This window comes from Typopeltis vanoorti, chromosome 13, assembly GCF_054136105.1.
Source record: "Typopeltis vanoorti isolate ZY-2024b chromosome 13, IOZ_Tvanoo_1.0, whole genome shotgun sequence".
In the NCBI taxonomy this organism is placed as follows: domain Eukaryota; kingdom Metazoa; phylum Arthropoda; class Arachnida; order Uropygi; family Thelyphonidae; genus Typopeltis; species Typopeltis vanoorti.
This window is the reverse complement of record NC_143561.1, coordinates 32,544,992-32,569,316: the sequence shown is the minus strand read 5'-3', so window position 1 is coordinate 32,569,316 and position 24,325 is coordinate 32,544,992. Positions and strand designations below refer to the sequence as shown.

General features: G+C 34.5%; 1 protein-coding gene across 7 annotated transcripts in view; it reads left to right on the top strand.

Moving 5' to 3' along the window:
* LOC150100035 (putative ubiquitin carboxyl-terminal hydrolase MINDY-4) overlaps nucleotides 1-24,325 on the top strand; it is a 376,809-nt gene that overhangs the window by 193,734 nt on the left and 158,750 nt on the right. For all 7 annotated transcript variants that reach the window (XM_090402889.1, XM_090402887.1, XM_090402888.1 and 4 more), the window contains exon 12: nucleotides 18,590-18,660. In XM_090402889.1, coding sequence (XP_090259015.1) covers nucleotides 18,590-18,660 — 71 coding nt within the window. The remainder of the gene's footprint in view (nucleotides 1-18,589; nucleotides 18,661-24,325) is intronic.

Here is a 24,325-nt window from a genome sequence, read left to right as displayed (position 1 = left end):
GACATAGCAAAATGTGAAAGTGTGATTAACAACCCTATCATAACATTAATTGAGCTATACAAGTCCAAGTTACCTAAGATGAACATAATGATACACAATATAAAAATTGGATACCCGTGTGTAGAGGCTTAAGTGCTGTGAGGACATCATGTTGTAGGCTTTGGATTGTATACAACACTCAGAAAGGATTAAAACAGAATTTAATACTTCCTGTATTTCGTCTCAGTCACTGAGACATCTTCAGGGATTACAAAAAAACTAGTGTAACATATACACAAATACCACACAATACTAAGCCCAACCATGTGGGTGACACTAAAGTCCTAGCTAGGTGGAGCGCCCTCTAAGGATGGTTGTAGGTGGCCTGGAATGTAAGGTGGGATCTCTGATGATAAGTGTTTCCCAGATCTTAGGAAGTTTAATGCAACCATATTTATTAAGATTTGGTTGATTTCTGAGAGCTGCTGCTGATTCCAAAAATAGTCTTTCTTTTTTGAATTTGCTGTGGTGGAGTATGGTGGTTTTTTCCATGAGATCCTGTGAGTTGTATCCAAGACATGGTCAGCCAAGCCTGACTGACCACAGTCGTGGTTGCAAATGACTTGTGTTCCTCCAGGCAGATAGTTGCTGATCTGCCTGTCTGTCCAAAGTACGCCAGCTTACAGGAACAGGGTACTTTATAAACTCCAGGCACTGAGAGAGGAGGGAGCTGATCTTTTGTAGAACGGATAAGGGTAGCAAGTTTGCGGTGGGGCTTAAATGTGTGTGTAGGTTATACTTTTTTAAAATCTTGGCTATTTTTTCGGATGTGCCACAGATGCAGGGGTATAGTGATGGCATTTCTAAACTCTTTCTGAAGAGGAGACCGGGAAATGGGGGAGGAACTGATTATTTTCTTAATACTTTGATCGCTGTAGCCATTGGAGAGGAAAGTGTTGTGTATGTGGTCCAGCTCAGTTAAGGGCAGTTCCACTGGAACAAAGATTGTGGGCTCTCTTGGTTAGAATTTTAATAATGCCATATTGTTGAGCGGGGTGGTGGTGGGAGAGTTTGTGATTGTATCTGCCTGTGTGCGTGGATTTTATATATACAGTGAAGGAAAGTGTACCATTAGGAAGGCGTGTAACTAAGGTGTCTAGGAAGGGTAAACAATTGTTCCTTTTCCTTTTTCCATCATAAACTGGATTCTTGGATGTAGGCTGTTGAGATGGCTGAGGAAGGAGTCTAACATGTCTGGGCCATGAGGCCAAATAGAGAACACATCTACATATCTTAGCCAGATAGAAGGTTTGAGAAGGGCTGAGTCTATGGCTCATTTTTCAAAGTCTTCCATATAAAAATTGGTGATAGGGGTGAACCCATGACTGTTCCCTCTATCTGCTTGTAGATTTTGTTCTTCCAAGAAAAATAACCAGAATTGATGGCAAAGGAAAAGAGATCTAAGATGTCAGAAGTAGGGATCCCAGACGTCCCGTAAAATATGGGAACATCCCATGTTTGGCTAATGCATCCTGTTGTCCCGAGAAAACTCTTCGGGACAGCTTTTTGTCCTGTATTTTAGAGTTCAAGACTGAATAACAAAATCGATGAGTTACAATTTCTATTCTATTACAAACATCGCTCTCCGTCATTACAGGGAACTGTAGACGCTTTATTTTCTCAAGGCGAGTGATGGCAACCCTGCAACAATGATAAGTTCGTTAGAACAGTGCACTTGTGCATTGACATTTTGCCATGTGCCGTAATATTGGCTCAGCTTTAAATAGCACGGAACGGTCTGCTTGGCCCATGCCATTTTAAAAGCTTGCTCTGGGAGAAACAGGTTGGTGCTTGCAGAGTATTAATTACTGTACGGCTGCTGTTAAAATGTATGGTTTTTCAATTCTCCTGTGGCCCTGTTGAACGTTGAAAATGCCGAAAAGGAAGTGTGATTATACAGACGCTTTATAAACTCAATTTCCATTTTTAATAAAATCTACTAAATTGGGCAAGACAGATAAAGTGGAGTGTACGGTTTGTGGTGTCTTGTTTAGCGTCGAGCATGGCGGAAAGTCCGACATTTACCCAGCACATTGCTACCAAAAGAAATAAATCCATCTCGAGCTAGTACAAGTGCAAAAGTCAGTGATTTCTTTACCAAGAAAGAGATGGGGGGAAGTGGAAAAGAATCTTGCTAACAATTGGATTTACTATTTGTTTACTTATACTTAGTAAAGTGTGTGCATCACACACTTAGAAAGTTAGAATCGTTTTGTAAGACTGGCATATATGTGATGGATGCGCATACTAAACTTTCACCCTCAGTAATGTGTCCTGTATTTTTTTCCAATGTATCTGGGATCCCTAGTCAGAAGGAAAAATGTTTTCTAAGAGTGTTAAGGTATCAATTAAGGGAATATTGGTAAACAATGAGAAGATGTCAAAGCTTACCAATATGTCTGTGTTATTTAAGGTTAAATTTTCTCTGAGGGTTTTAAAATGGGTAGAGTTTTTTATATAGGATGTGGAAAGTCCAGTGGGGGGGGGGGGGGTCAGAGAGTTGGCCAGCTGTTTTGACAGTTTGTAGCAAGGTGCGTTAGTGGCATCTACTATAGGTCTTAGTGGGGAATTGGGTGGATTTTTGATAAACCGTATATTCGGGGGGGACGGGAACAGAAAGGTTGCAGTTTTTTCGTGATGTCCCCGGGCCAGGAAGATACTTTTTTAAGTAAGTTTTTTAATTTTTTAACTTGTGTTTTTGTGGGATCATGTTCTAGCAGGATGTAGGTAGAGTGATCTTGGAGGATAATCTCCATTTTTCAATTGTATTGTGTGGCATTAAGAATGACTGTGGCGTTACCCTTATCAGCTCTGATGATGACGATACTTTTTGCTTTCCGTAATTTCATGAGAGCAGTGAATTGGGCAGATGATAAATTACTTTTTGGAGGCGAAGACTGGGCGAGGATGTTGGTGACGTCAAGTAGGATGTTATTTGCTATCTCTGGTGCTAAGCGATAGATCCAGTGCTCGATCCAGCGACCATCCACCTGGAGGAACACAACTTATACATCTGCAACAATGACTGTGGTCAGTCAGGCCTGGCTAACCATGTCTTGGATATAACTCACAGGATCTCATGGAAAAAAACCACCATGCTCCAATACAGCAAATTCAATAAAGAGAGACTATTTTTGGAATCAGCAGCAGCAGCTCTCAGAAATCATCCAAATCTTAATAAACATGGTTGCATTAAACTTCCTGAGATTTGGGAAACACTTATCATCAGAGATCCCACCTTATGTTCCAGGCCACCTACATCTGCCCTTACAAGGCTCTCCACCTAGCTAGGACTTTAGTGTCACCCACATGGTTGGGCTTAGTATTGTGTGGTATTTGTGTATATGTTACATTAGTTTTTTTGTAATCCCTGAAGATGTCTCAGTGACTGAGACGAAATATAGGAAGTATTAAATTCTGTTTTAATCCTTTCTGAGTGCTGTATACAATCGATTAAGCCTCCAACATGAAAAATTAGATATCATAATGTCTAGTATTATACATGGCCATAAGGATATGTGCATTGCATTATGGGATAAAAAAAACAATTGATGTGAAGTCATCAGCCTCTATATACAAGTAGCCCATTCGTGAAATTACTTCATGCACAAACTTTGGTTGCTTACACTTGGATAAAGGATGTAATCAAGAATTGATTTCTTGGCATCTTTAATTTATAGTGTAACCAAGTGAAAAAACTTTCAACATCTATCTCTAATCCAAAGTATTTTAGTAATAAGGTATGACACCTTTTGACTACTTGTATATGGAAATATGACTTCGGCATTACTTCAACCTTGGTATAACTTCTGGATCTGGCTTTCACTGATGTGCTTTTGTGCTGAAGTGGTTGCTTTCCCTGAGATATGAGCAGCTCTGCTGAATGGTGGGGGCGAGCCAGCCATTGGGCAGAGCCACTGCTGATGGTTCTACTCGGTGGTGGGTTGAGCCTTTCACTAAGCGTAACTACCGTTGAGTTAAATGATCCTTTGGGTGGTCTGAGAGATCGCATGAGTTTTTGGAGAGGTACCCCTTCACTTAAATATACCCCAATAAAGGTCAAAATTAGTCTGGTAGTGCTTTGCATTATCAGATACTAAGGCAATTGATGTGAAGTCATTACCCTCTATATACGAGATGCCCTGTTGTTGGATTCTGATTATATAGAGATTGGAGTAATTATTATTTGTTTCAGAATCCAACATGATTTTCCATCACATAGGCTAGACTTGTAAATATTATTTAATGTAATTCACTTGTTTATAATTTAATATTCATATAACTACCTTTAACCTTATTTAATTTTAATTATTTAATCAAAGATATATGTATTAATAATGAAAAGACTGTATTAAATATTGTTAAGCTATTTTATTTATTACTATGTTAATATTATAAGAATTTGTATTTGATATTTTAACTGCGCATTAATTGAAATGTAAATATTCTTTATTTATTCCTATTTGTAGAAGTTTAGCGTTATGCAATACCTCAATATCATTATATTTTGTTTGGTTGTCATGGAGATGTATGTAAGTGAGCAAGCACGTTTTTGGAACAGAACTTGAGGAGAAGGTTTATTTGAAAAGAGTTTTAGTAAAAAGAGATCACGAGAACAATTTAGGCGGGAAGAATGGATATAAAAAGGAAGAATGCTAAAATTATAAAAGAGAGAGAGATAGATTAGAGAGAGAAAGGAGAGGATTGGTATTAGGTTGGAATCGGAGCATTCAGCATTTGGGAATCACAGTGCGATAATAGCGAGTCGGCAAGTCACTCAAGCAGCTAATAAAGTTTACTAGTCGAGAGGCGGTTAGCTAATAAATTGTAGAATAACAATTATAGCTACGGAAGACAGCTGAGTGACTACTAAATAGACTAGCGATATTTGAGTTGAGATTCAAATTCAGGGCCGACCTTTCGAGGACATACAGAACTTTGAAGCAAAGTACAGAGTTATTAGCGAATAGTAGAGGCTGTAAAATTGAAGTTTACCATTAGCTGTGCTTAGAAATATATTGCCTAAAGAATTAAATGAATGCAGGAAGAATGAACAGCTGTGCATATAAAACCTCAAGTTAAGGAATTATTGTGTATTGCCTTAATTCATAAGTGATCAGTAGTATTTCATGCAAGAACGTTTGTTTATGTGTATAGTGACCGACGATTAATTCAGTTATTGCTTAGAAGATTTATTTAATGAGTGCCGTATACTGTTTAAAGTGTTTACAGTTATAAAAAGTGTTTACGTATAAGTAGATGAAGAAAAAAGATTATTCCAACCATTAATATTCCTATACAGAGAAGTGTGTGAGTTTTATCCTAGAATTTCCTTATACCAGCAGTAACTATTGCGGAGAATTAGCTGAAGTGTAAAATTAAAAGTGTTTGCTTGTAAAGAAGTGTTACTGCGATTTTATTGTATTTGGAACTTAAGGAACTGTGAGAAGACTGTATTAGAGATAACAGATTTACATTGTCTGAGTTTGTATGATAGTATTATCAGAAAGGCTGAAGTGTTTATATTAACTTATTTAGTGTTTTGATCTTAAATGTATAATTTGTGATTCTAAAATTAAATGTTCATTTTTGTTAACCTAAAGTTGTATTTTGCCTGAATCTCTTTTACTGCACCATTCATAAAATATTCGAACCAAAGCGGGTAAATTAAGTAAGTCAAATATACTCGGCCAGTATATATATTAACAACATATAAGGGAAAGGTGGTTAAGAGTTGGTTTATCTTCAATTCTTGAACTAATTCAGATATAGAGTGGCGCAGTCTATAAATATAAATTTTCTCTATATTTGAATTAGAAATCAACTTACAACTTATCGATTAGTTAAGAACATTGTAATAGTAATCATGTCAGATCCAAAGTATAGATTGAGAAGTAGGATCCAACAAAATGGTGCAGCAGTCGGTAGGATTTGAATTCACTAAAAAAAGATTGTAATATTAAGTATTAAATTTTGTAATAGTAAGGAGAATTTAAAGATAAATTAAGTGAATTGGTTGTAAACTAAATTCAGGCAAATAGAGAAATTAATTTAGAATTTTGAATTTCTTTTTTGTTTGTAAGCTGATAAAAATTAAAATGGCAGTTTCATCTAGTTCAGAGATGGAAGACAGTGAATTTTTCAGAAGTGTGAATCCCCAACAGGTAGTTCCCCAGTTTTCAGGAGAAGACTCTGATGATGTGTTATCATTTTTTACTTTTATTGAGAAACTCAGAGAAACATCAGGTTGGACTGACTTTCAGTTGTTGGTATTACTTAGAAGCAAACTAATTGGTAAAGCTAAAACATATTTTTTCTCATCTCCTATACTTAGAGAAACATTTGGGTACAAGAAATTTAAAGAAGCCTTACTATCTCAATTTTGTAAACGGAGGAGTGTTGGACCAAATTTATGGAAGCTGCAGTGGATTACACAGAAGGACAAAGAAAGTGTTGCTGATTTCTACAATCATTTACTAACTCTCTCTAATAGTTTGAATGTATCCAATGAAGACAAACCTCATTTGGATTGGGCAGTTTATCAACAATTTAGACAAGGTGTTAGGCAAGAACTGAGGGAGACAGCCTACAAGAAGAAGATAACCTCACTAGACGAATGCCTTGTAGCTGTCAAGGAAAAGGAACAGATGATTGGAGACCTTTGTCCCTCATCCAATATAGGCCTTGTGAACATAGTAGAAAAAACTGATTGTTCCCTAGGTTTAAATAAATCCTCAAAAGAGAATAGAAAGAAAGAAGATGAAAAGAAAATTATTAAAGAGAATTCTATTAATTATATCTGCATGTCTGAGACAAATGAGCAAACCAACAAGAAGTTATTCAAGGAAGTACAAGACTTTGTTCACCAGGAAGTAGAAAAGTTGCAACAGCCAATGAATAATAAGTTAGATGAAGTAATGAAAAAATTGACAGAAATAACTATAGGATTTCAAGAGAACTTCAATTCCACAGCATATTATGTTAGCGAAGTAGTCAAACTGGAAGTTGAGAGGCAAAATAAACCAATTTTGACTAAATTGGATAGAGTGGTGGAAGCCCTGGAGAATGTTAGACAGCAAATTCCCATTGATTCTCAACCTCAGACAAGGAGAAAAATTCTCACAGATGGTAGAGATCCTCCTAAGTGTTTTAATTGCAACAGGATTGGTCACATTGCCTAGGAATTGCTACTTTAATAAAAGAAAATACACTGACAGCAGATGGAACTCTAGTTTTGGACATATTCCTCACAGAGTGTATAATAAGTCTCAAAATTTTCGTAGATCAAGAGAATCAATGATGAGGATTACAGGATGTATCAAAGGTCATAAATATAACATTCTATTTGACACAGGTTGTAATGCCTCAACCATCAGTAAGTATTATTTCCTAAAAATAAGAGATTAATTATGGAAAAATGTTACCAATTTAAGGAGACCCGTAAGGATTACCACTCTCTCTAACTCGAACTCTACAGCATATGAGAAAGTTCGCACAAAAATTTTTATACCAGACATCAACCTGTGTGTATATCAAGATCTACTTATACTTCCTTTCTCTCCTAGCTTGAACACTCACATAATATTAGGAACAAATTTTATGGAGAAACATCACTTCTCTTGTGACTTTTCCAGAGGTGAAATATCCTTAAGAAACAGAAGGATACAAGTTAAAAGAAACAATAAGTCTGCATGCACAAGAACAAAGCAACTAACAAGAAGATTTTTTGTACCTAATGAGGAAGAACCACTTGATAAAGTGCAGTCATCTATAAATAATCTAACTGAGAAAGATACTGATTCAAGCTCTATTGTAATTGATCAGCCTGTAACACAACCAGACACTGACTTGACATCAAAACTTTAAATGTCTGATTCTGAGCAACAAATTGGTGATAAAAATCAAATACCAGATAAGATTAATTTTACTCAAGTATCTGCTTTGCACACCAGAACTAAATATATGAGAAAAGGAAAGAAATACAAGGATTTGAGCGTTCACAGAAAGAAGACTAAAGGAACAGAGTACAAAGATGGAAGGCAACTTAGGTTGGATGTTAACGACAAGGAACTGAACTTCTACCCAGAGAGGACATTACCACACTATAAGTTTAGAGAACAATTGTTTCCTTATTGAGAGTAGCAAAAATGAAAGAGTAAATACAAAACGAAATAAATGTATAAAACATGAACGCAAATTAGACTTGATTCAAACTAGGAATTGTTTAAGAGTTCAAAAAGTAAATGAGCAGTCCGATTCCTCTATCAAAGGACCTAGTGTGAAAAATTTTTCTTTAATGAAAAATTTTTCAAAGGAAGAGTAAGCCTTTGTTGGATTCTGATTATATAGAGATTGAAGTAATTATTATTTGTTTCAGAATCCAACATGATCTTCCATCACATAGGCTAGACTTGTAAATATTATTTAATGTAATTCACTTGTTTATAATTTAATATTCATATAACTTCCTTTAACCTTATTTAATATTTAATTATTTAATCAAAGATGTATGTATTAATAATGAAAAGACTGTATTAAATATTGTTAAGCTATTTTATTTATTACTATGTTAATATTATAAGAATTTGTATTTGATATTTTAACTGCGCATTAATTGAAATGTAAATTTATTCCTATTTGTAGAAGTTTAGCGTTATGCAATACCTCAGTATTATTATATTTTGTTCGGTTGTCATGGAGACGTATGTAAGTGAGCGAGCACGTTTTTGGAACAGAACGTGAGGAGAAGGTTTATTGAAAAGAGTTTTAGTAAAAAGAGATCACGAGAACAATTTAGGCAGGAAGAATGGATATAAAAAGGAAGAATGCTAAAATTATAAAAGAGAGAGAGATAGATTAGAGAGAGAAAGGAGAGGATTGGCATTAGGTTGGAATCGGAGCATTCAGCATTCGGGAATCACAGTGCGATAATAGCGAGTCGGCAAGCCACTCAAGCAGCTAATATACTAGTCGAGAGGCGGTTAGCTAATAAATTGTAGAATAACAATTATAGCTACGGAAGACAGCTGAGTGACTACTAAATAGACTAGCGATATTTGAGTTGAGATTCAAATTCAGGGCCGACCTTTCGAGGACATACAGAACTTTGAAGCAAAGTACAGAGTTATTAGCGAATAGTAGAGGCTGTAAAATTGAAGTTTACCGTTAGCTGTGGTTAGAAATATATTGCTTAAAGAATTAAATGAAAGCAGGAAGAATGAACAGTGAATGAAGAATGAATTTTATATGCACAGCTGTTTTATATGAACAGCTGTGCATATAAAACCTCAAGTTAAGGAATTATTGTGTATTGCCTTAATTCATAAGTGATCAGTAGTATTTCATGCAAGAACGTTTGTTTATGTGTATAGTGACCGACGATTAATTCAATTATTGCTTAGAAGATTTATTTAATGAGTGCCGTATACTGTTTAAAGTGTTTACAGTTATATAAAGTGTTTACGTATAAGTAGATGAAGAAAAAAGATTATCGGTAAGATTATTCCAACCATTAATATTCCTATACAGAGAAGTGTGTAAGTTTCATCCTAGAATTTCCTTATACTAGCAGCAACTATTGCGGAGAATTAGCTGAAGTGTAAAATTAAAAGTGTTTGCTTGTAAAGAAGTGTTACTGCGATTTTATTGTATTTGGAACTTAAGGAACTGTGAGAAGACTGTATTAGAGATAACAGATTTACATTGTCTGAGTTTGTATGATAGTATTATCAGAAAGGCTGAAGTGTTTATATTAACTTATTTAGTGTTTTGATCTTAAATGTATAATTTATGATTCTAAAATTAAATGTTCGTTTTTGTTACCCTAAAGTTGTATTTTGCCTGAATCTCTTTTACTGCACCATTCATAAAATATTCGAACCAAAGCGGGTAAATTAAGTAAGTCAAATATACTCGGCCAGTATATATATTAACAACATATAAGGGAAAGGTGGTTAAGAGTTGGTTTATCTTCAATTCTTGAACTAATTCAGATATAGAGTGGCACAGTCTATAAATATAAATTTTCTCTATATTTGAATTAGAAATCAACTTACAACTTATCAATTAGTTAAGAACATTATAATAGTAATCATGTAGGATTCAAAGTATAGATTGAGAAGAAGTAGGATCCAACACTGTCATGAAGTTATGCGCAAACTTTGTTTGCTTACACCTGGATAAAGGATGAAACCAAGAATATAATTTCTTGGCATTTTTAATCTATAGATACACACCCTAACTTAATGTTAGGAAGATGAAATGAGAATAATACCACATGCACTGATTTGTGTGTATCTAATGTTTGTTTTGTGCATCATTATTTTTGTTATTATTTGTGAAATAGAAGAATGCATGCTTAATATTCCCTTTATTATGTCTAGTTGCTTTTATGATACTTTTCCTGTTTCTAAACTGTTTTTAAATAGCTTACAGAATTTCACATGGTATATTCTGGTAATTGGACCACATTTTTTTTAATAAGTTATATAAAACACAATAAATTAATAAAAGACCCGACAAGTTTCGTAAGTCGTTTGACATACATCTTCAAGGGTAACAGGTAACTTAAAGTTTAAAACACAAAGAAAAGAGAAATTTTTATTAATTGTTTAATAGACTATTCATAAAATTAAAAATCAGAATGCAGATTCAAAGCAGTGCTAAATTTAAACAATGCTGGATGATGCCACGTTCTGTTGTTCACGTTCATAATGTCCGAGATCTGACTGAGGTATATTTTTTATTAAAGCTGACCAGACTTGGTGGAGAATTGATCCTTGATTTTTATTGCATTGTGTTGGTATTTTAAGCATGTTTGCAGCTTCTTTAAATTTCCTTATGTGACAGTTTTTTTTTCTATGTATGACATGTTTGTTTTCTGCCAGAGTACATTGTGGCTGGTGGAAGTGGTATGGAAAGCTAGACCTGATTTGCGTTCTCTTTTGTTTTGCTCATCCTTTTGGTGTTCGTTCGTGCGAATTTCCCCAGATCTTCCTGTCTGTCCTACATAGCAGATGCCGCAAGAACAATAAATTTTGTAAACACCTGGTTTTTTTAAAGGATGATGAGGAGGTTTTGGGGGGATGTAGAAATCTCGAAATTTTTTCCAGTGGCAGAAAGGCTACTTTGATGTTATATTTGTTAAGTAATTTAGTCATCTTGTCTGTAACATTTTTGATATATGGAAGCATGATAGCGTTTTTGAAATCTTGTTTCTGAGTGATGCTTGTAGGAAGTGTGTGGAGTATTTTTTTGATAGTCTTGGTTTCATAACCATTCTTTTGAAAGATCTGTGTTACATATTCTAATTCTTCATTTCTCTGTTTTTCTGTGCTGGAAATGTTATACGCTCTGTCCCTTAGGGTTTTTATTAGACCTATTTTTTTGCGAAGGGTGGTGGTGTGAGACCGCATTAAGAAATCTTCCTGTGTTGGTGGGTTTTCTATATATTGAGAAAGAAAGTTTATTATCCTTTTCATTGACTTCTAATAGAATTTCTAGAAAAGGCAGTTTCCTAAGTTCTTCTTGTTCTAAAGTAAATTTCATATTATTATGCAAATTATTTAGGTAATCTTTGAAAGCAATGAGTTCATCTGTTGTTCCTGGCCATATGATGAATATATCGTCTACATAGCGTAGCCATATTTTTTTTTTTTTTTATGATAATTGTTTAAAGCATTATTTTAAAAGTTTTTTATAAATAGGTTAGCTAAAGCCGGAGAGAGGGAAGAGCCCATATCCAATCCTTCTTTTTGTTCCCAAAATTTGTCTTGATACATGAAAAAAGTATTATTTATACAATGTTTATAAAGATCTACAATGTTTGGAGGAAAGAGATCTTCCAGGAGATTCAAAGTTTTGTTTCTTGGAACATTTGTAAATAGGCTGATAACATCCAAACTTGCTAAGATATCTGAAGGTCCAATATAAATATCTTTTACTTTTCAATAAAATGTGTACTGTTCTTGATGAAAAAAGATGTTTTTCCTGTATGAGGTAAAATCAAGTCGGCGAGATGTTTTGCTAAATTAGAGGTCGGAGAGTCTGTACCATCTACTATTGGTCTTTTAAGGGAATACCTATCTTATGAATTTTTGGAACACCGTAAATTCTTGGAACTAATGGGTGTTTTGAATGTAGAGTTCTTTTGAGTGCTTCAGTCCAGTTAGGTATCTTTTTGATTAGATCATTGGTTTTATTGTGAGCACGCCAAGTGGGATCTCTCTGTCTAAAGGTTTATAGGTATTAGAATCTTCAAGAAGAGTTTTCATTTTATTATTATAATCTTCAGAGTTCAAAATTACTGTTGCATTCCCTTTATCTGCTTTGATTATAACGATATTTTTGTCTGATTTTAATTCTTTGAAGGAAGTGTATTCCTTGTAAGGAAGATTCCTTTGCTAAAATGTCTGAAGGTCCAATATAAATATCTTTTACTTTTTTAATAAAATGTGTACTGTTCTTGATGAAAGAAGATATTTTTCCTGTATGAGGTAAAATCAAGTCGGCGAGATGTTTTGCTAAATTAGAGGTCGGAGAGTCTGTACCATCTACTATTGGTCTTTTAAGGGAATACCTATCTTATGAATTTTTGGAACACCGTAAATTCTTGGAACTAATGGGTGTTTTGAATGTAGAGTTCTTTTGTGTTCTTCAGTCCAGTTAGGTATCTTTTTGATTAGATCATTGGTTTTATTGTGAGCATGCCAAGTGGGATCTCTCTGTCTAAAGGTTTATAGGTATTAGAATCTTCAAGAAGAGTTTTTATTTTATTATTATAATCTTCAGAGTTCAAAATTACTGTTGCATTCCCTTTATCTGCTTTGATTATAACGATATTTTTGTCTGATTTTAATTCTTTGAAGGAAGTGTATTCCTTGTAAGGAAGATTCCTTTGCTAAAATGTCTGAAGGTCCAATATAAATATCTTTTACTTTTTTAATAAAATGTGTACTGTTCTTGATGAAAGAAGATGTTTTTCCTGTATTTTTATGCAGGAAAAAACCACAGCATTACTATTGCAAAGTAAATTACCTCAAAGGAATCTTCCTTACACGGAATACACTTCCCTTAAAGAATTAAAATCTGGAACAAATTCTAACTCAACACCTAGAAGAAAGAGAAACCAGATGTCAGAAGAAAATTGAAAATAGGAACCATCAATACAATGAACATCAGTGGAAAGGAAATCAAACTTCCTTTTCAATCAAGTGGCCATCCCTTTAGAAGAACACAAATCGTACATCTGCAATCACGAGTATGGTCAATCTTGCCTTGCAAACCACATATTGGATACAACTCACAGGATCTCCTGGAAGAAAACCACCATGCTCCACCATAGTAAATTTAAATAGGAAAGACTGTTTTTAGAATCCGCAGCAGCACTCAGAAATCAACTGAATTTAAATAAATATGGATGCATAAAATTTCCCAAAATTTGGAAAACAGAGGTTCTACTACATCCTAAGCCACCTACAAAACTTCTATCTAGTAGTATATCCATAGAGGATATACTACTAGATAGAAGTTTAGAGTCACCCACATGCTTCATTTAATATTGTATTGGCTTTGTGTGTGTGTGTGTGTGTGTGTGTGTGTGTGTGTGTGTGTGTGTGTGTGTGTGTGTGTGTGTTACAAAAGTTATTTGTAATCCCTGAAGGCGTCTCACTGACTGAGACGGAATATTGGAAGCATTAAAATTAGTTTTTAATCCTTTCCTGGTGGTGTAAATATTCCATTAAACCTCCAACATGATGCTTTTTAAAATTTTTCTGTTATTTGCATTTTATTTAGTTCCATTATTCAGTTGTACTGAGATTTTTTTTTTTTTTTTTTGATATTAAGATGAAAATTTTACATCTATTAAATATTTTTATCACATAAGTTATCCATCTCAGTAAATCATGTTCCTATTTTTAATCAGATATCTACAGCAAGCACATTTTAGTATTAAAAGCAGGCAATGGTAATGCCACTCTAGTCATGAGCATGGTACTACATATGTTGGCAACATGCAGAACTTACTCCACACAAAACGCTTGCAATCTGCTGGACTCTAAGAAACATGCCAAACCTCAACAAATTTGGTTGCATGAGACTGTCCCAAATTTGGGAGACGTACATCAGGAGACCTTCAGCCCAATGGCCAAGAATACCTACATAGCCCGCTAGGGGGAGTACCATCAGGACTTTTAGGAGAAACAATAGCTTTCTCACTTTGTCCTCATTTACTGTGTGTAGTGCCTGCGTGCACGTGTCTTTATTTTAAGTTCCTTTGAAGATGGCAACGTGACGTTACCAAAATATTGGAAATATAGATTAAAGTTTAATTTAATTTATATTCTGGTGTACATTGTGAATTCCTTAAGTTAATTAATAATCTGCTGGACTATGACCAGAAGTGCCTCTCTTCTAGACAGCAACTACTTCTCGTAATTTATGGAGCTCCAGAGATCTGCAAGTAAGAGATAACCAGTGTAGTTTATGGTGAATATGACAGATTTGGCCACCTCTCTTCTCTAAATATCTTGCACAGCTGGTATTGTCTTGTACTTATAGACAAATGAGATAGCTACATAAAAAAAAAAAAAAAAAAAAAAAACTGCACACCTCACTGAAAAATGTGAAGATATCATAATAGAGCTCTCTGACTTACTAGAGAGCTCTGGATTCCATCAACCTGTCACCATACTTTGAGCAGAAATTATAGGCTATTACAAGAACTATTTCTAATAGACATTGTAATGATATTTGAACACTGCATTAAAAACATGTTTTTTCTCTTCCAGAACAAATTCTATGACCAAAAAAGACGACCTAACTGTGAGATCTTCACTGTCACTGCTTTTAGCCATGTATTCATGGAATTGTTTGAAAAAACAGGTTCTAGGATGAGGAGGGGGGGGGGGACTATGAATTACAACATCGACTTGGGCTTACTGATATTGTTAACTTTCTTTTTACAAGGCTAGTCATTGTAATATCAGTTAAGTTTTTTATTTCACTCCTGAAGAAGTGTACTATAATGCACATTAAACTAGTAAAAATTAAATCTTAAATAGTTTGAAAGTTTCTCCATATTTCCATATGAGATATAAGATATATATTCAATATAAGAGAGTTAAGTTATATATGAGATATAAACTTTCAACCCCATTCACAGAGGTTCCCAAAGCAACAGTAACTTTCATTTAGCATGACAGTGAAGGTTCTCCTATCAGTGATAGGTTTTAACAACAGCATTCAAGTATTAGTAGTTGTAAAAGATCTCACTCTTGAATAGATCATGGCACATTAAAACTGTTATTTTAAATGTTTAAAATGCAATGCTAATAATTAAAAAAAAAAAAGTGCAGCTAGAGGATTACTGTATTTTGGCATATCATGCACCAAGGACTACTTGCATGCAATTTTATTTAACTGCTCCCCACTTATATTTAGAAAACATATAATTGAAAAACAAATAGCAGAATAAGTGATGATGGTACATTGAAGAAGCTAGTTAAATAAATTATATATATTTCTATTACTGAAATAAATCCAGGTGTTGGCTTACACTTGGACTCGCCGATCTTTATATGGTTTTCTATATTCGGCATGAAATTCTTAGATTAGATTTCCTATCTTTGAGTTTCGCATTCAGCTAAGAAATAATGTGGTATTCAATATCCATTTAATTTTGAATATATATATTTCTGTTGTTTAAAAAAAGTTCCCTCCAGTATAAGATAACTGACTCTTTGCTAGTTTCTAATGTAGATGGAAGACAGAAAAGTATATGCCAGATATCACTCACTCACACACACACACACACACACACAAAGAAAAAAAAAAAAGCTATCTGGACATTGTCTGACTTTGAGAAAGTCTTCTTTCCAGGATGAGTCCAGGACTTCCTGGAGGATTTCTGTTGTTTAAAAAAAGTTCTCTCCAGTATAAGATAACTGACTCTTTGCTAGTTTCTAATGTAGATGGAAGACAGAAAAGTATATGCCAGAAATCACACACACACATACACACACACACACACAAAATAGATATCTAGACAGTGTCTGACCTTGAGATCTTCTTTCCAGGATGAGTCCAGGACTTCCTGGAGGAGCATGCATGCTCCTGTTCATTATAAATAAGAAACCATTGCATTCATTCATATTGCTTGAATATGTTTATAAGTTTGTCTTGGTGATTATCATAGTATTCTATACATCCTTCATCATCAAATTCCTGCCATGTACCATCAAGGGGGTATACAGGATATGATGTACTACATGAAAAATTTACATCATTACCAACTTCCTATTTTCCTCCAAATCGGTCTCTTACCTGCCAAGACTCCAACATTATCAGATCTTATATTTCTATCTTCTAAGGCACTTTTCACTGTATCAATCCACCTATATCTTGGTGATCTTCCTCTGGGTCTTTTTCCTGCCAACCTAGCAGAGAACACTTGTTTTGCTAATCTTTCTTGTCCTATTCTGTTTAAGTGACCATACTACCTGAGATTAGCTCTTCTAGCACATTCCTGGATGCTGACAATGTCAAGTTCTTTTCTAATATCCTCGTTTTTAATATGATATTGCCATTGATGAAATCTGTTCACACTCCCTAATCTTTCTCAGGACTCTCATATCTGCTGTCTCTAGTCTTTGGTAAAGTGTTTTACTTCTGACCCAGCTCTCAGATCCATAAGTTAAAAATTGGCTTGAACACTGTCTTGTATACAGCTAATTTAGTGTTTTGATTAATTTCTCTCTCTTATTCCATATAAATTTATTCAGTTGGCTCCATACCATACCAGCTTTGTTGATCCTGTTCTATGTTTCCATATTTAATTTACTATCTTCACTAAAAATCACACCTAAGTAACTGAAAAGTTTTACTTGTTCTATAGGTTCTCCATTCACAATGCAGCTGATATTTTCAATGATTCTGCCTATTTTCATTGTCTTTGTCTTGCTATTGCTGACCTTCATACCATATCTATTGCAATAGTTATTCAGTTTAGTCAGGGAATCTTACAGACTTTCCTTAATAATGCAAACCATATAGATAATAAATAACAGAGAGGATAATGCACATCCTTGTCTGACACCAGATTTAACATTAAACCATCTTTGTGTACTTCCTTCAGTTCTTTGAAGTTGTACTGACTTACATCTCAAATAAAGACTAAGCATTGCTTGATATAATGCTCTATTGACACCATACAACTGTAGCATTTTAATGGAGCATTATATCAAGCAATACTTGATATAATGTTCCCATGATTTATCAGCTATCTGTTGTAAAGTGAAAATCTGATCCTGACAGCCTCTATTTGGCCTGAATCCTGCTTGCTCTTCACCAATCCTTCTCAGCCATTTCTCAAGTATATTTGTGTAAATCTTACCAGGACCACTCAGTACTGAAATCCTTTGTAATTCTGACATTCAGTTTTAATTCCCTTTTTATATATGGGTACCATGAGAGTTCTACTCCAATCATTAGGAATTCCTTCCTTTGTCCAGGCCATCTGAACTATGCAGCGCTGCTATTGTAAGACTTTTATACTTCCATACTTGAGCAGTTCTGGTCGAACATCATCTACTCCTGATGCCTTTCCACATTTCAGGCCTTTGATGGCTTTTTTCTACTTCAAGTATGGATATGTATTCCTGACTACATGCCTCTTGAGTGTTTTTTTAACACTGCTGTCATCATTGCTTGTTTTGTTTAGCAATTTTTTGAAGTAATTACTCCATACTTCAAGGATATCTTTTTCTTCAGTTTTCATGTCACCTTTATCGTCTCTAATTCCTTTTACAGCACTCTTTCTTCCATTTCTGAGCTTTTTCAACAACCTCCAGATTATCTTGCCATCTTCTTGATATTTATTTTCCATGTTCTTACAATAGTCTTCCCATGACTTTTGTTTAGCTAGTTTTACAGTGTTTAGCTTTCTTACATTTGTCTCAGTATTCTCTAAGAGTACCAGCTAACTTATTTGCCAGGAACTTTTGATATGCTTTCTTCTTTTCCTTCACTGCCTCATTAACTTCCTGTGTCCTCATTAACTTCCATGGAGTTCTGATTTTTCTATCCTTGCAGACAACCTCACCACATGCCTCTCTCTCTGGCTGAATCAATCTCTTTTCTTCAGGGCTTGCCACTGAATCTCCAAGGTTTGGTTCCTCTTCACCAACTCTTTCATTTTTTCTTGAATAATGTGTGTGTATTTTAGTCTACAGTTGACATCAGAGAGCTTCTGAACTTTTAGTTGCTTTAAAACTTTCTTACAAGTTCTTCTTTTCAATATGAAATTCAATTTTATGCTGCTCAAGACTAAATGGTGATCACTTCGAATTTCAAATCCTATGTACACTCTTGTGTTCTATGTATCCTTTGAGGGGGAGGGGTGAACATATCAGGAGTTTTATGATGATGATGATGCTCATTTTAATTAGTTTTATAATGATAATTATATTTTAGTCCTGTTAAATGTGAAACTAATAATGATTCATTTTTAATTTCATTTGGAGTAATGACTGTTTAAAATATTTTTTTTTAGTTACAGAGTAGTAGATTTGCTGGTTGTGTTACCTTTCTCTATTCTGCTCTACTTACAAGAGGAATACAAAGGTAATAATAACTGAAATTAATATAAAATCCAAATAATGTAGTCATACAAGGGTTGTTTGAAAAGTTTGGTAAAAAAATAAGTTAAACACATTTTTTTGAAAAAATCACCTTTATTTCTCAACATAGTCTTTATCGAGGCCTACACATTTGGTTTAGCGAGTTTCTAATTTTTTCATCACATTGAAAAAGTAGGATTTGTCTAATTGTGCAAAATAGCCATTGACAGCCTTGTTCGAAGAAAATTTTTTCCCACCAAGCCAAATTTTAAGTTTGGGAACAAGAAGTTACATGGGACCAAATCCGGAGAATACACTGGGTGTAAAAGCAATTCGAACCTCAATTCGTGCAATTTTGCCATTGCAACTGTTAATGTGTGGGATGGTGCATTGTCTTAATGGAAGAGCACTTTTTTTAATGCACCAATCTTGGCCATTTTTTCTTCAGTTCTTCTTTTAAATGGTCCAACAATGACACATAATAGACTCCTGTTATTGTCTTACCCATTTCCAAATAGTCTATCATGATAATTCCTTGGCAATCCCAAAAAACAGTGACCATCACCTTCCCAGGTGACAAAATGGTGTTCACTTTTTTCAGTGCTCTTTCACTGGGCATTGTCCACTGTTTTGACTACTACTTGGACTCAGGTGTGTGGTGGTGGAGCCAAGTTTCATCTACAGTCACAAACCGATGCAAAAAAAACCCTATGAATTGCGATTAAGCATCGCCAAACACTGGTTTGAAATGTCTTTTCGCATGTGTTTTTGATTGACAGTCAACAATTCAACAAATGCGGCATCCATCGTGGACGCAGCTTTTTTCATGTGCAATTTTTCATAGGATATTATACACCCATTCAGTTGAAATGCCTACAATCTCACACACTTTCACTCAGTGGCCTTCCATAATGATATCATGGATTTTGTTAATCATTTTCTTCGTAGTAACCTCGGTTGGGTGTCTAGAGCGTGTTTCATCTTTGATGGACTTACAACCACGTTTAAACTTATTTATCCAAAAATAAATAGTCTTTGATGCTGGTGCAGAGTACCCACGAACTGCATAACTCGGCTTTGATCTACGCAGCAATTGACTTCTTCAAATAAAAGTGTTTTTTTTATCACTGCACGAAACTGGTTTTTCTCCATTTTTATAAAAAACTTGAGCACGGTCATTTTAAATGTTTGCCAAATGAGAACTGCATGTGAAACGTGTCTAAAATTTTGCCAGGGGCCATAAAAAGATGATACGTGCCAACGCTGGTATGAATGAACGAATTGTGTCGCCGTCTATTGGAAATTTACCAAACTTTTCAAACAACTCTCGTATCTATGTACCTGATTTTTTTTTACTGAGAGAGAGAGAGAGAGAGATTTTTTAATATCTCTTTCCTTGATAATATGAACCATATTATCAAGGAAAGGGATATTAAACCTTATATCAAATTAGACAATGCTATAAGTTACATGTGTTGCTCTTCGTGGATGATGTTGTTGTCCTCTTAAATCTATTAGATGTCAATTACATAATTACTCTAATAAATTCAGTCTAATAAAATATGAAAATTAGGAGCAGGCAGGAAAAATATTAAATAATAAAATAAAAGATTACCAGCTCATTCAATATTGGTGATATCCTTTACTTCGAATCCTATATAGGAGGATGTAAAAAACCTTTTTCAGGATTTTTGAGCTGAAGTGAGTTGGCTAGAGGTGGAAGGATTTCCCTCTCTGGAAATGGGGATTTTTCTTCTCACTAAAACAAGCAGACCAGCCAGAAGAAACCAAACAATTTACAGATATACTAGCCAATGCAGATAGGATTACTGCCCTATCACAAAAATGGAAGATTTGATAAAAGATTAATTTCATTCTAAGTAACAGATTTAATGTAGTAGGTATGCTTCAGCTGTTTACCCACAATTTTAGTGAATATATACAAATTAAATATAGAAATAGAATAAATTAGGTTGGTATAGATTGGTACTTTATGTGTAAATGAAATCAGCTAAATACTAAGCTTCTTACTAAAACAAGCAGACCAGCCAGAAGAAACCAAACAATTTACAGATATACTAGCCAATGCAGATAGGATTACTGCCCTATCACAAAAATGGAAGATTTGATAAAAGATTAATTTCATTCTAAGTAACAGATTTAATGTAGTAGGTATGCTTCAGCTGTTTACCCACAATTTTAGTGAATATATACAAATTAAATATAGAAATAGAATAAATTAGGTTGGTATAGATTGGTACTTTATGTGTAAATGAAATCAGCTAAATACTAAGCTAACATTATACAAAACACTCTTAAAACCAATTTTATGACATTCACATGCAAACCTATAGCACATTATCACTTGGCTAAGAGTTACCTAATTTTAAGGCCTACTCTAGATAACAAATATGGTACTTTTTAAGTCTACTTCAGGCCTCCAGTCATCAAGGTGGATAGACAGCACTAGGATCTGCTATAGAAGACAAAAGATAGGGCTTACTTATGAAATTGTTGAAAGGTCTTTAATAGAATGACAGCAAAGTTGAATAAGGGGAATAATATACAATAGTACTGGAGTTTGAGGATTCCACATTGGAGGTTGTTATACAGACACAAAGGGATGGTTTGCAAATTAAAGTTGTGACATGGATTGAAGAGTGGCTGATATTGACAAGTATTAGAAAGTGTGATATATAGTAATGCTCAGTCTATCAGGAGGAGGATAACATTGAGAGTACCACAGAGTTCTGTACTTAGGCCATTTGTTTGTTTAACCACTCATATTAATGATACTGGGGAGAGTTTTGAGTGTAATATCCAGTTATTTGCTGATGATGCTAAGTTAGGTAGAGAGGGAGATAAGGAATGTAGCTGCAGGCTGGTTTGAACAGATGAGTTATATGGGACAGTGAATGTCAGTTCACTGTTGTCAAGTGTAAGGTTATTTATTTTGGACAGATGAAATTACAGGCAACAAGTTCCCTTTACAGGAGTAATAGGAACTTTTTGGAAGCTTTCAATGAAGCTTGAGACTTGAGGCTCATTGTGAACAGTGAGTTAGTTTAGGAGTTACATTACTGTGATGTTAAATCATAGCATTGAATAGCAGCTATTTTAAAGAGAACACTTCTATGATCACTAATCTGGCATGGATACTTAGATGTTGATTATTACTGATGTTGTCTACAGGAGAAAATACATGTCAGGGATAATAATAAAATAACTAACTTTGATGAGAGGAAATTAAAAATGCTGCTGCTTTTTGGATGATTGAAGGAAAGAACAAAAGAGGAAGACCAGACAGAGAATGGGGCGATGACATTGTCAAATGGTGCAGAAACTCTGTACACAAACTGAGTCATCTTGCACAAAATAGAATGCAATGGAAGAATCATATCAAGATGGCATCAGGCACCTATGGGCATTGAACCCATGATTCATGTTGATTGATTGAACTAACTTTATTTAGTTATTAAATTATTAGACTAATATTTTGCCTTGATCACCAAGTCATCATCACACAAGCACACCAGTAGGAAGCCAAACAAGAACTAAATGTTAAAAGGTGGAAACCTAAAGTCCTAGCTGGGGTAGATCATAATTGTGCTGAATGTCTCAAGATCAATGCCAGATTTTTGGTGAAGTGAGACAACTGTATTTATTTATTCTATGCAAGTATTCCAAGGATATGGAAGGAATAATTAAAATAAATTATTAGAAAATCTACCAGGGAATTGGAAAGGTGGAAAAATGTTTGACTAAACTTAGACAAGATAAGAAAAAGGATCAGAACAAGAAGGCAGAATAGCACTGAACTTGGTAGTCAAAATATTAATAACAATAAGGTAAGTCAGAAAAACGAGGTCATATGGTATGGTGACTCAATTTTAAAATTTGCGTTTGCCGAGGGAGTCACCACTTCTAGTTTCCCAGGAGCAAAAATTAAAAATATGACAAACGTAATTTGAAAACCAAAAAAGAAAAGTAAAAGAGATGGTAGTTCTGTTAGGTACAAATACTTTAAGTAGTGACAAATATAGTATGAGAGAATATATGAAAGGTCTGTTGGAAGAAGTGAGAAAGAAATGTGAGAGAGTAAAAATTGTTGGATTACTACCCAGATATGACAGTACTGAGTTAAGAAGAAGGTAATGATAACAAATGATTTCACATGCAGGCAGTGTAGAAGATATGGATGTGAGTTTTTAGATGTGTGGGGTGTGTTTGATGGCAGAAAAGACTTGTATAAGAAGGATGGCCTGCACTTGAATTCATTTGGCATCAGAAGCCTGGAGAAATTACTTCTTGGTATGAGACCTAATGTAGAGAGTCAGAGAAACTAGATCATCAAGGGCAGAATGAGAAAAAATGTAGGGATGCTATTGATATTCAGCAGTTACAAAATGATTTGAATAGACTAGAAATTTGGGCAAATGAAAATGGCTGTCAGTTTAATGTTAATAAGTGTAACGTTATGCACTTTGGCATGATTAGAGTTGCAGCATATTATATTAGCAGGATTATGCTACAAGAAACTGAAAAGGCAAGGGATCTTGGCATATTGGTAGATAGGAAAAAGTTCAAAGGTCACATTGCAAAAGTTGCAAATACAACTCAGAGGATAATTGTAATGCTGAAGCAAACCTTGACATGTAAGAGTAAGGAAGTCATTTTGCCTCTTTATAAGGCTTTGATAAGACCACACCTGGATTATTGTGCACAGATTTGATCTCCCAGGTTCCAAGGGGATAAAGAAGCTGTGGAAAGGGTGCAAAGAAAGGTTACAACGATTATATCCAGATTATGGGATTTAGATTATTAGGACAGATTGCAGACTCTGGTTAACAGGAGAAAGAGGGGGGGTGATATGATAGAGGTCTATAAAATTTTGAATGGGTGTTATAGCATTTCAAGTGATGAAATTTTTCATTATATGGAAGGCAGGGAGAGAACATGGGGCATCCACAGAAGTTAAGGATGTTTGCAGTCAAGAAAGGGGTAAGAGTTAGGTTTTTCTCCCAAAGAGCAGTGAGTGAGTGGAATAATTGCCCTTAGGGTAGTGAGTGTATCTAGTGTGAATGAATTTTAGGGAGGGTATGATAGTTGATTTGGGTAATTTATAGCCTTCCTCGATGGCTCCTTGACTCCCTGGAAGTCTTAGATAATGATGATAATAATAATGGAAAAATTTGGAATTGATGAAAGAGGCAATAGACTCCTTAAATTTTGCTAGACAACAGGATTGGTGATAATTAATACTTTATTTTTTTCCTAGAGATAATCATAAATACACATGGACCTCACTTGACAGTAAAACTGAAAGCTGTGTTGATTATATCTTAGTCAACAAAAAATGGAAAAAAACATTTCAAAATGTAAACACCTTAAAAGGGTAGACTATCATATCTATCAGCAAAATAAGTTTAAATTCAAAACAACCATCAATAAGAAAAGACCTGCAAGGCTTGATACTTCAAATTTAAAGACTCCAACACACAAAATGTGTATCATGAAAAAAATTAATTATAAAATGGGAGCTTTAACTCTTGAAAACACAGAAGAATCTGTGGGAAAAGAAAAAAAATGCAATAAAACAAACATTACAGGAAAAAGAGAGACCTGATAATGATATTGGCTCTACTGAAATATAGTGGCACCAAAAGAAA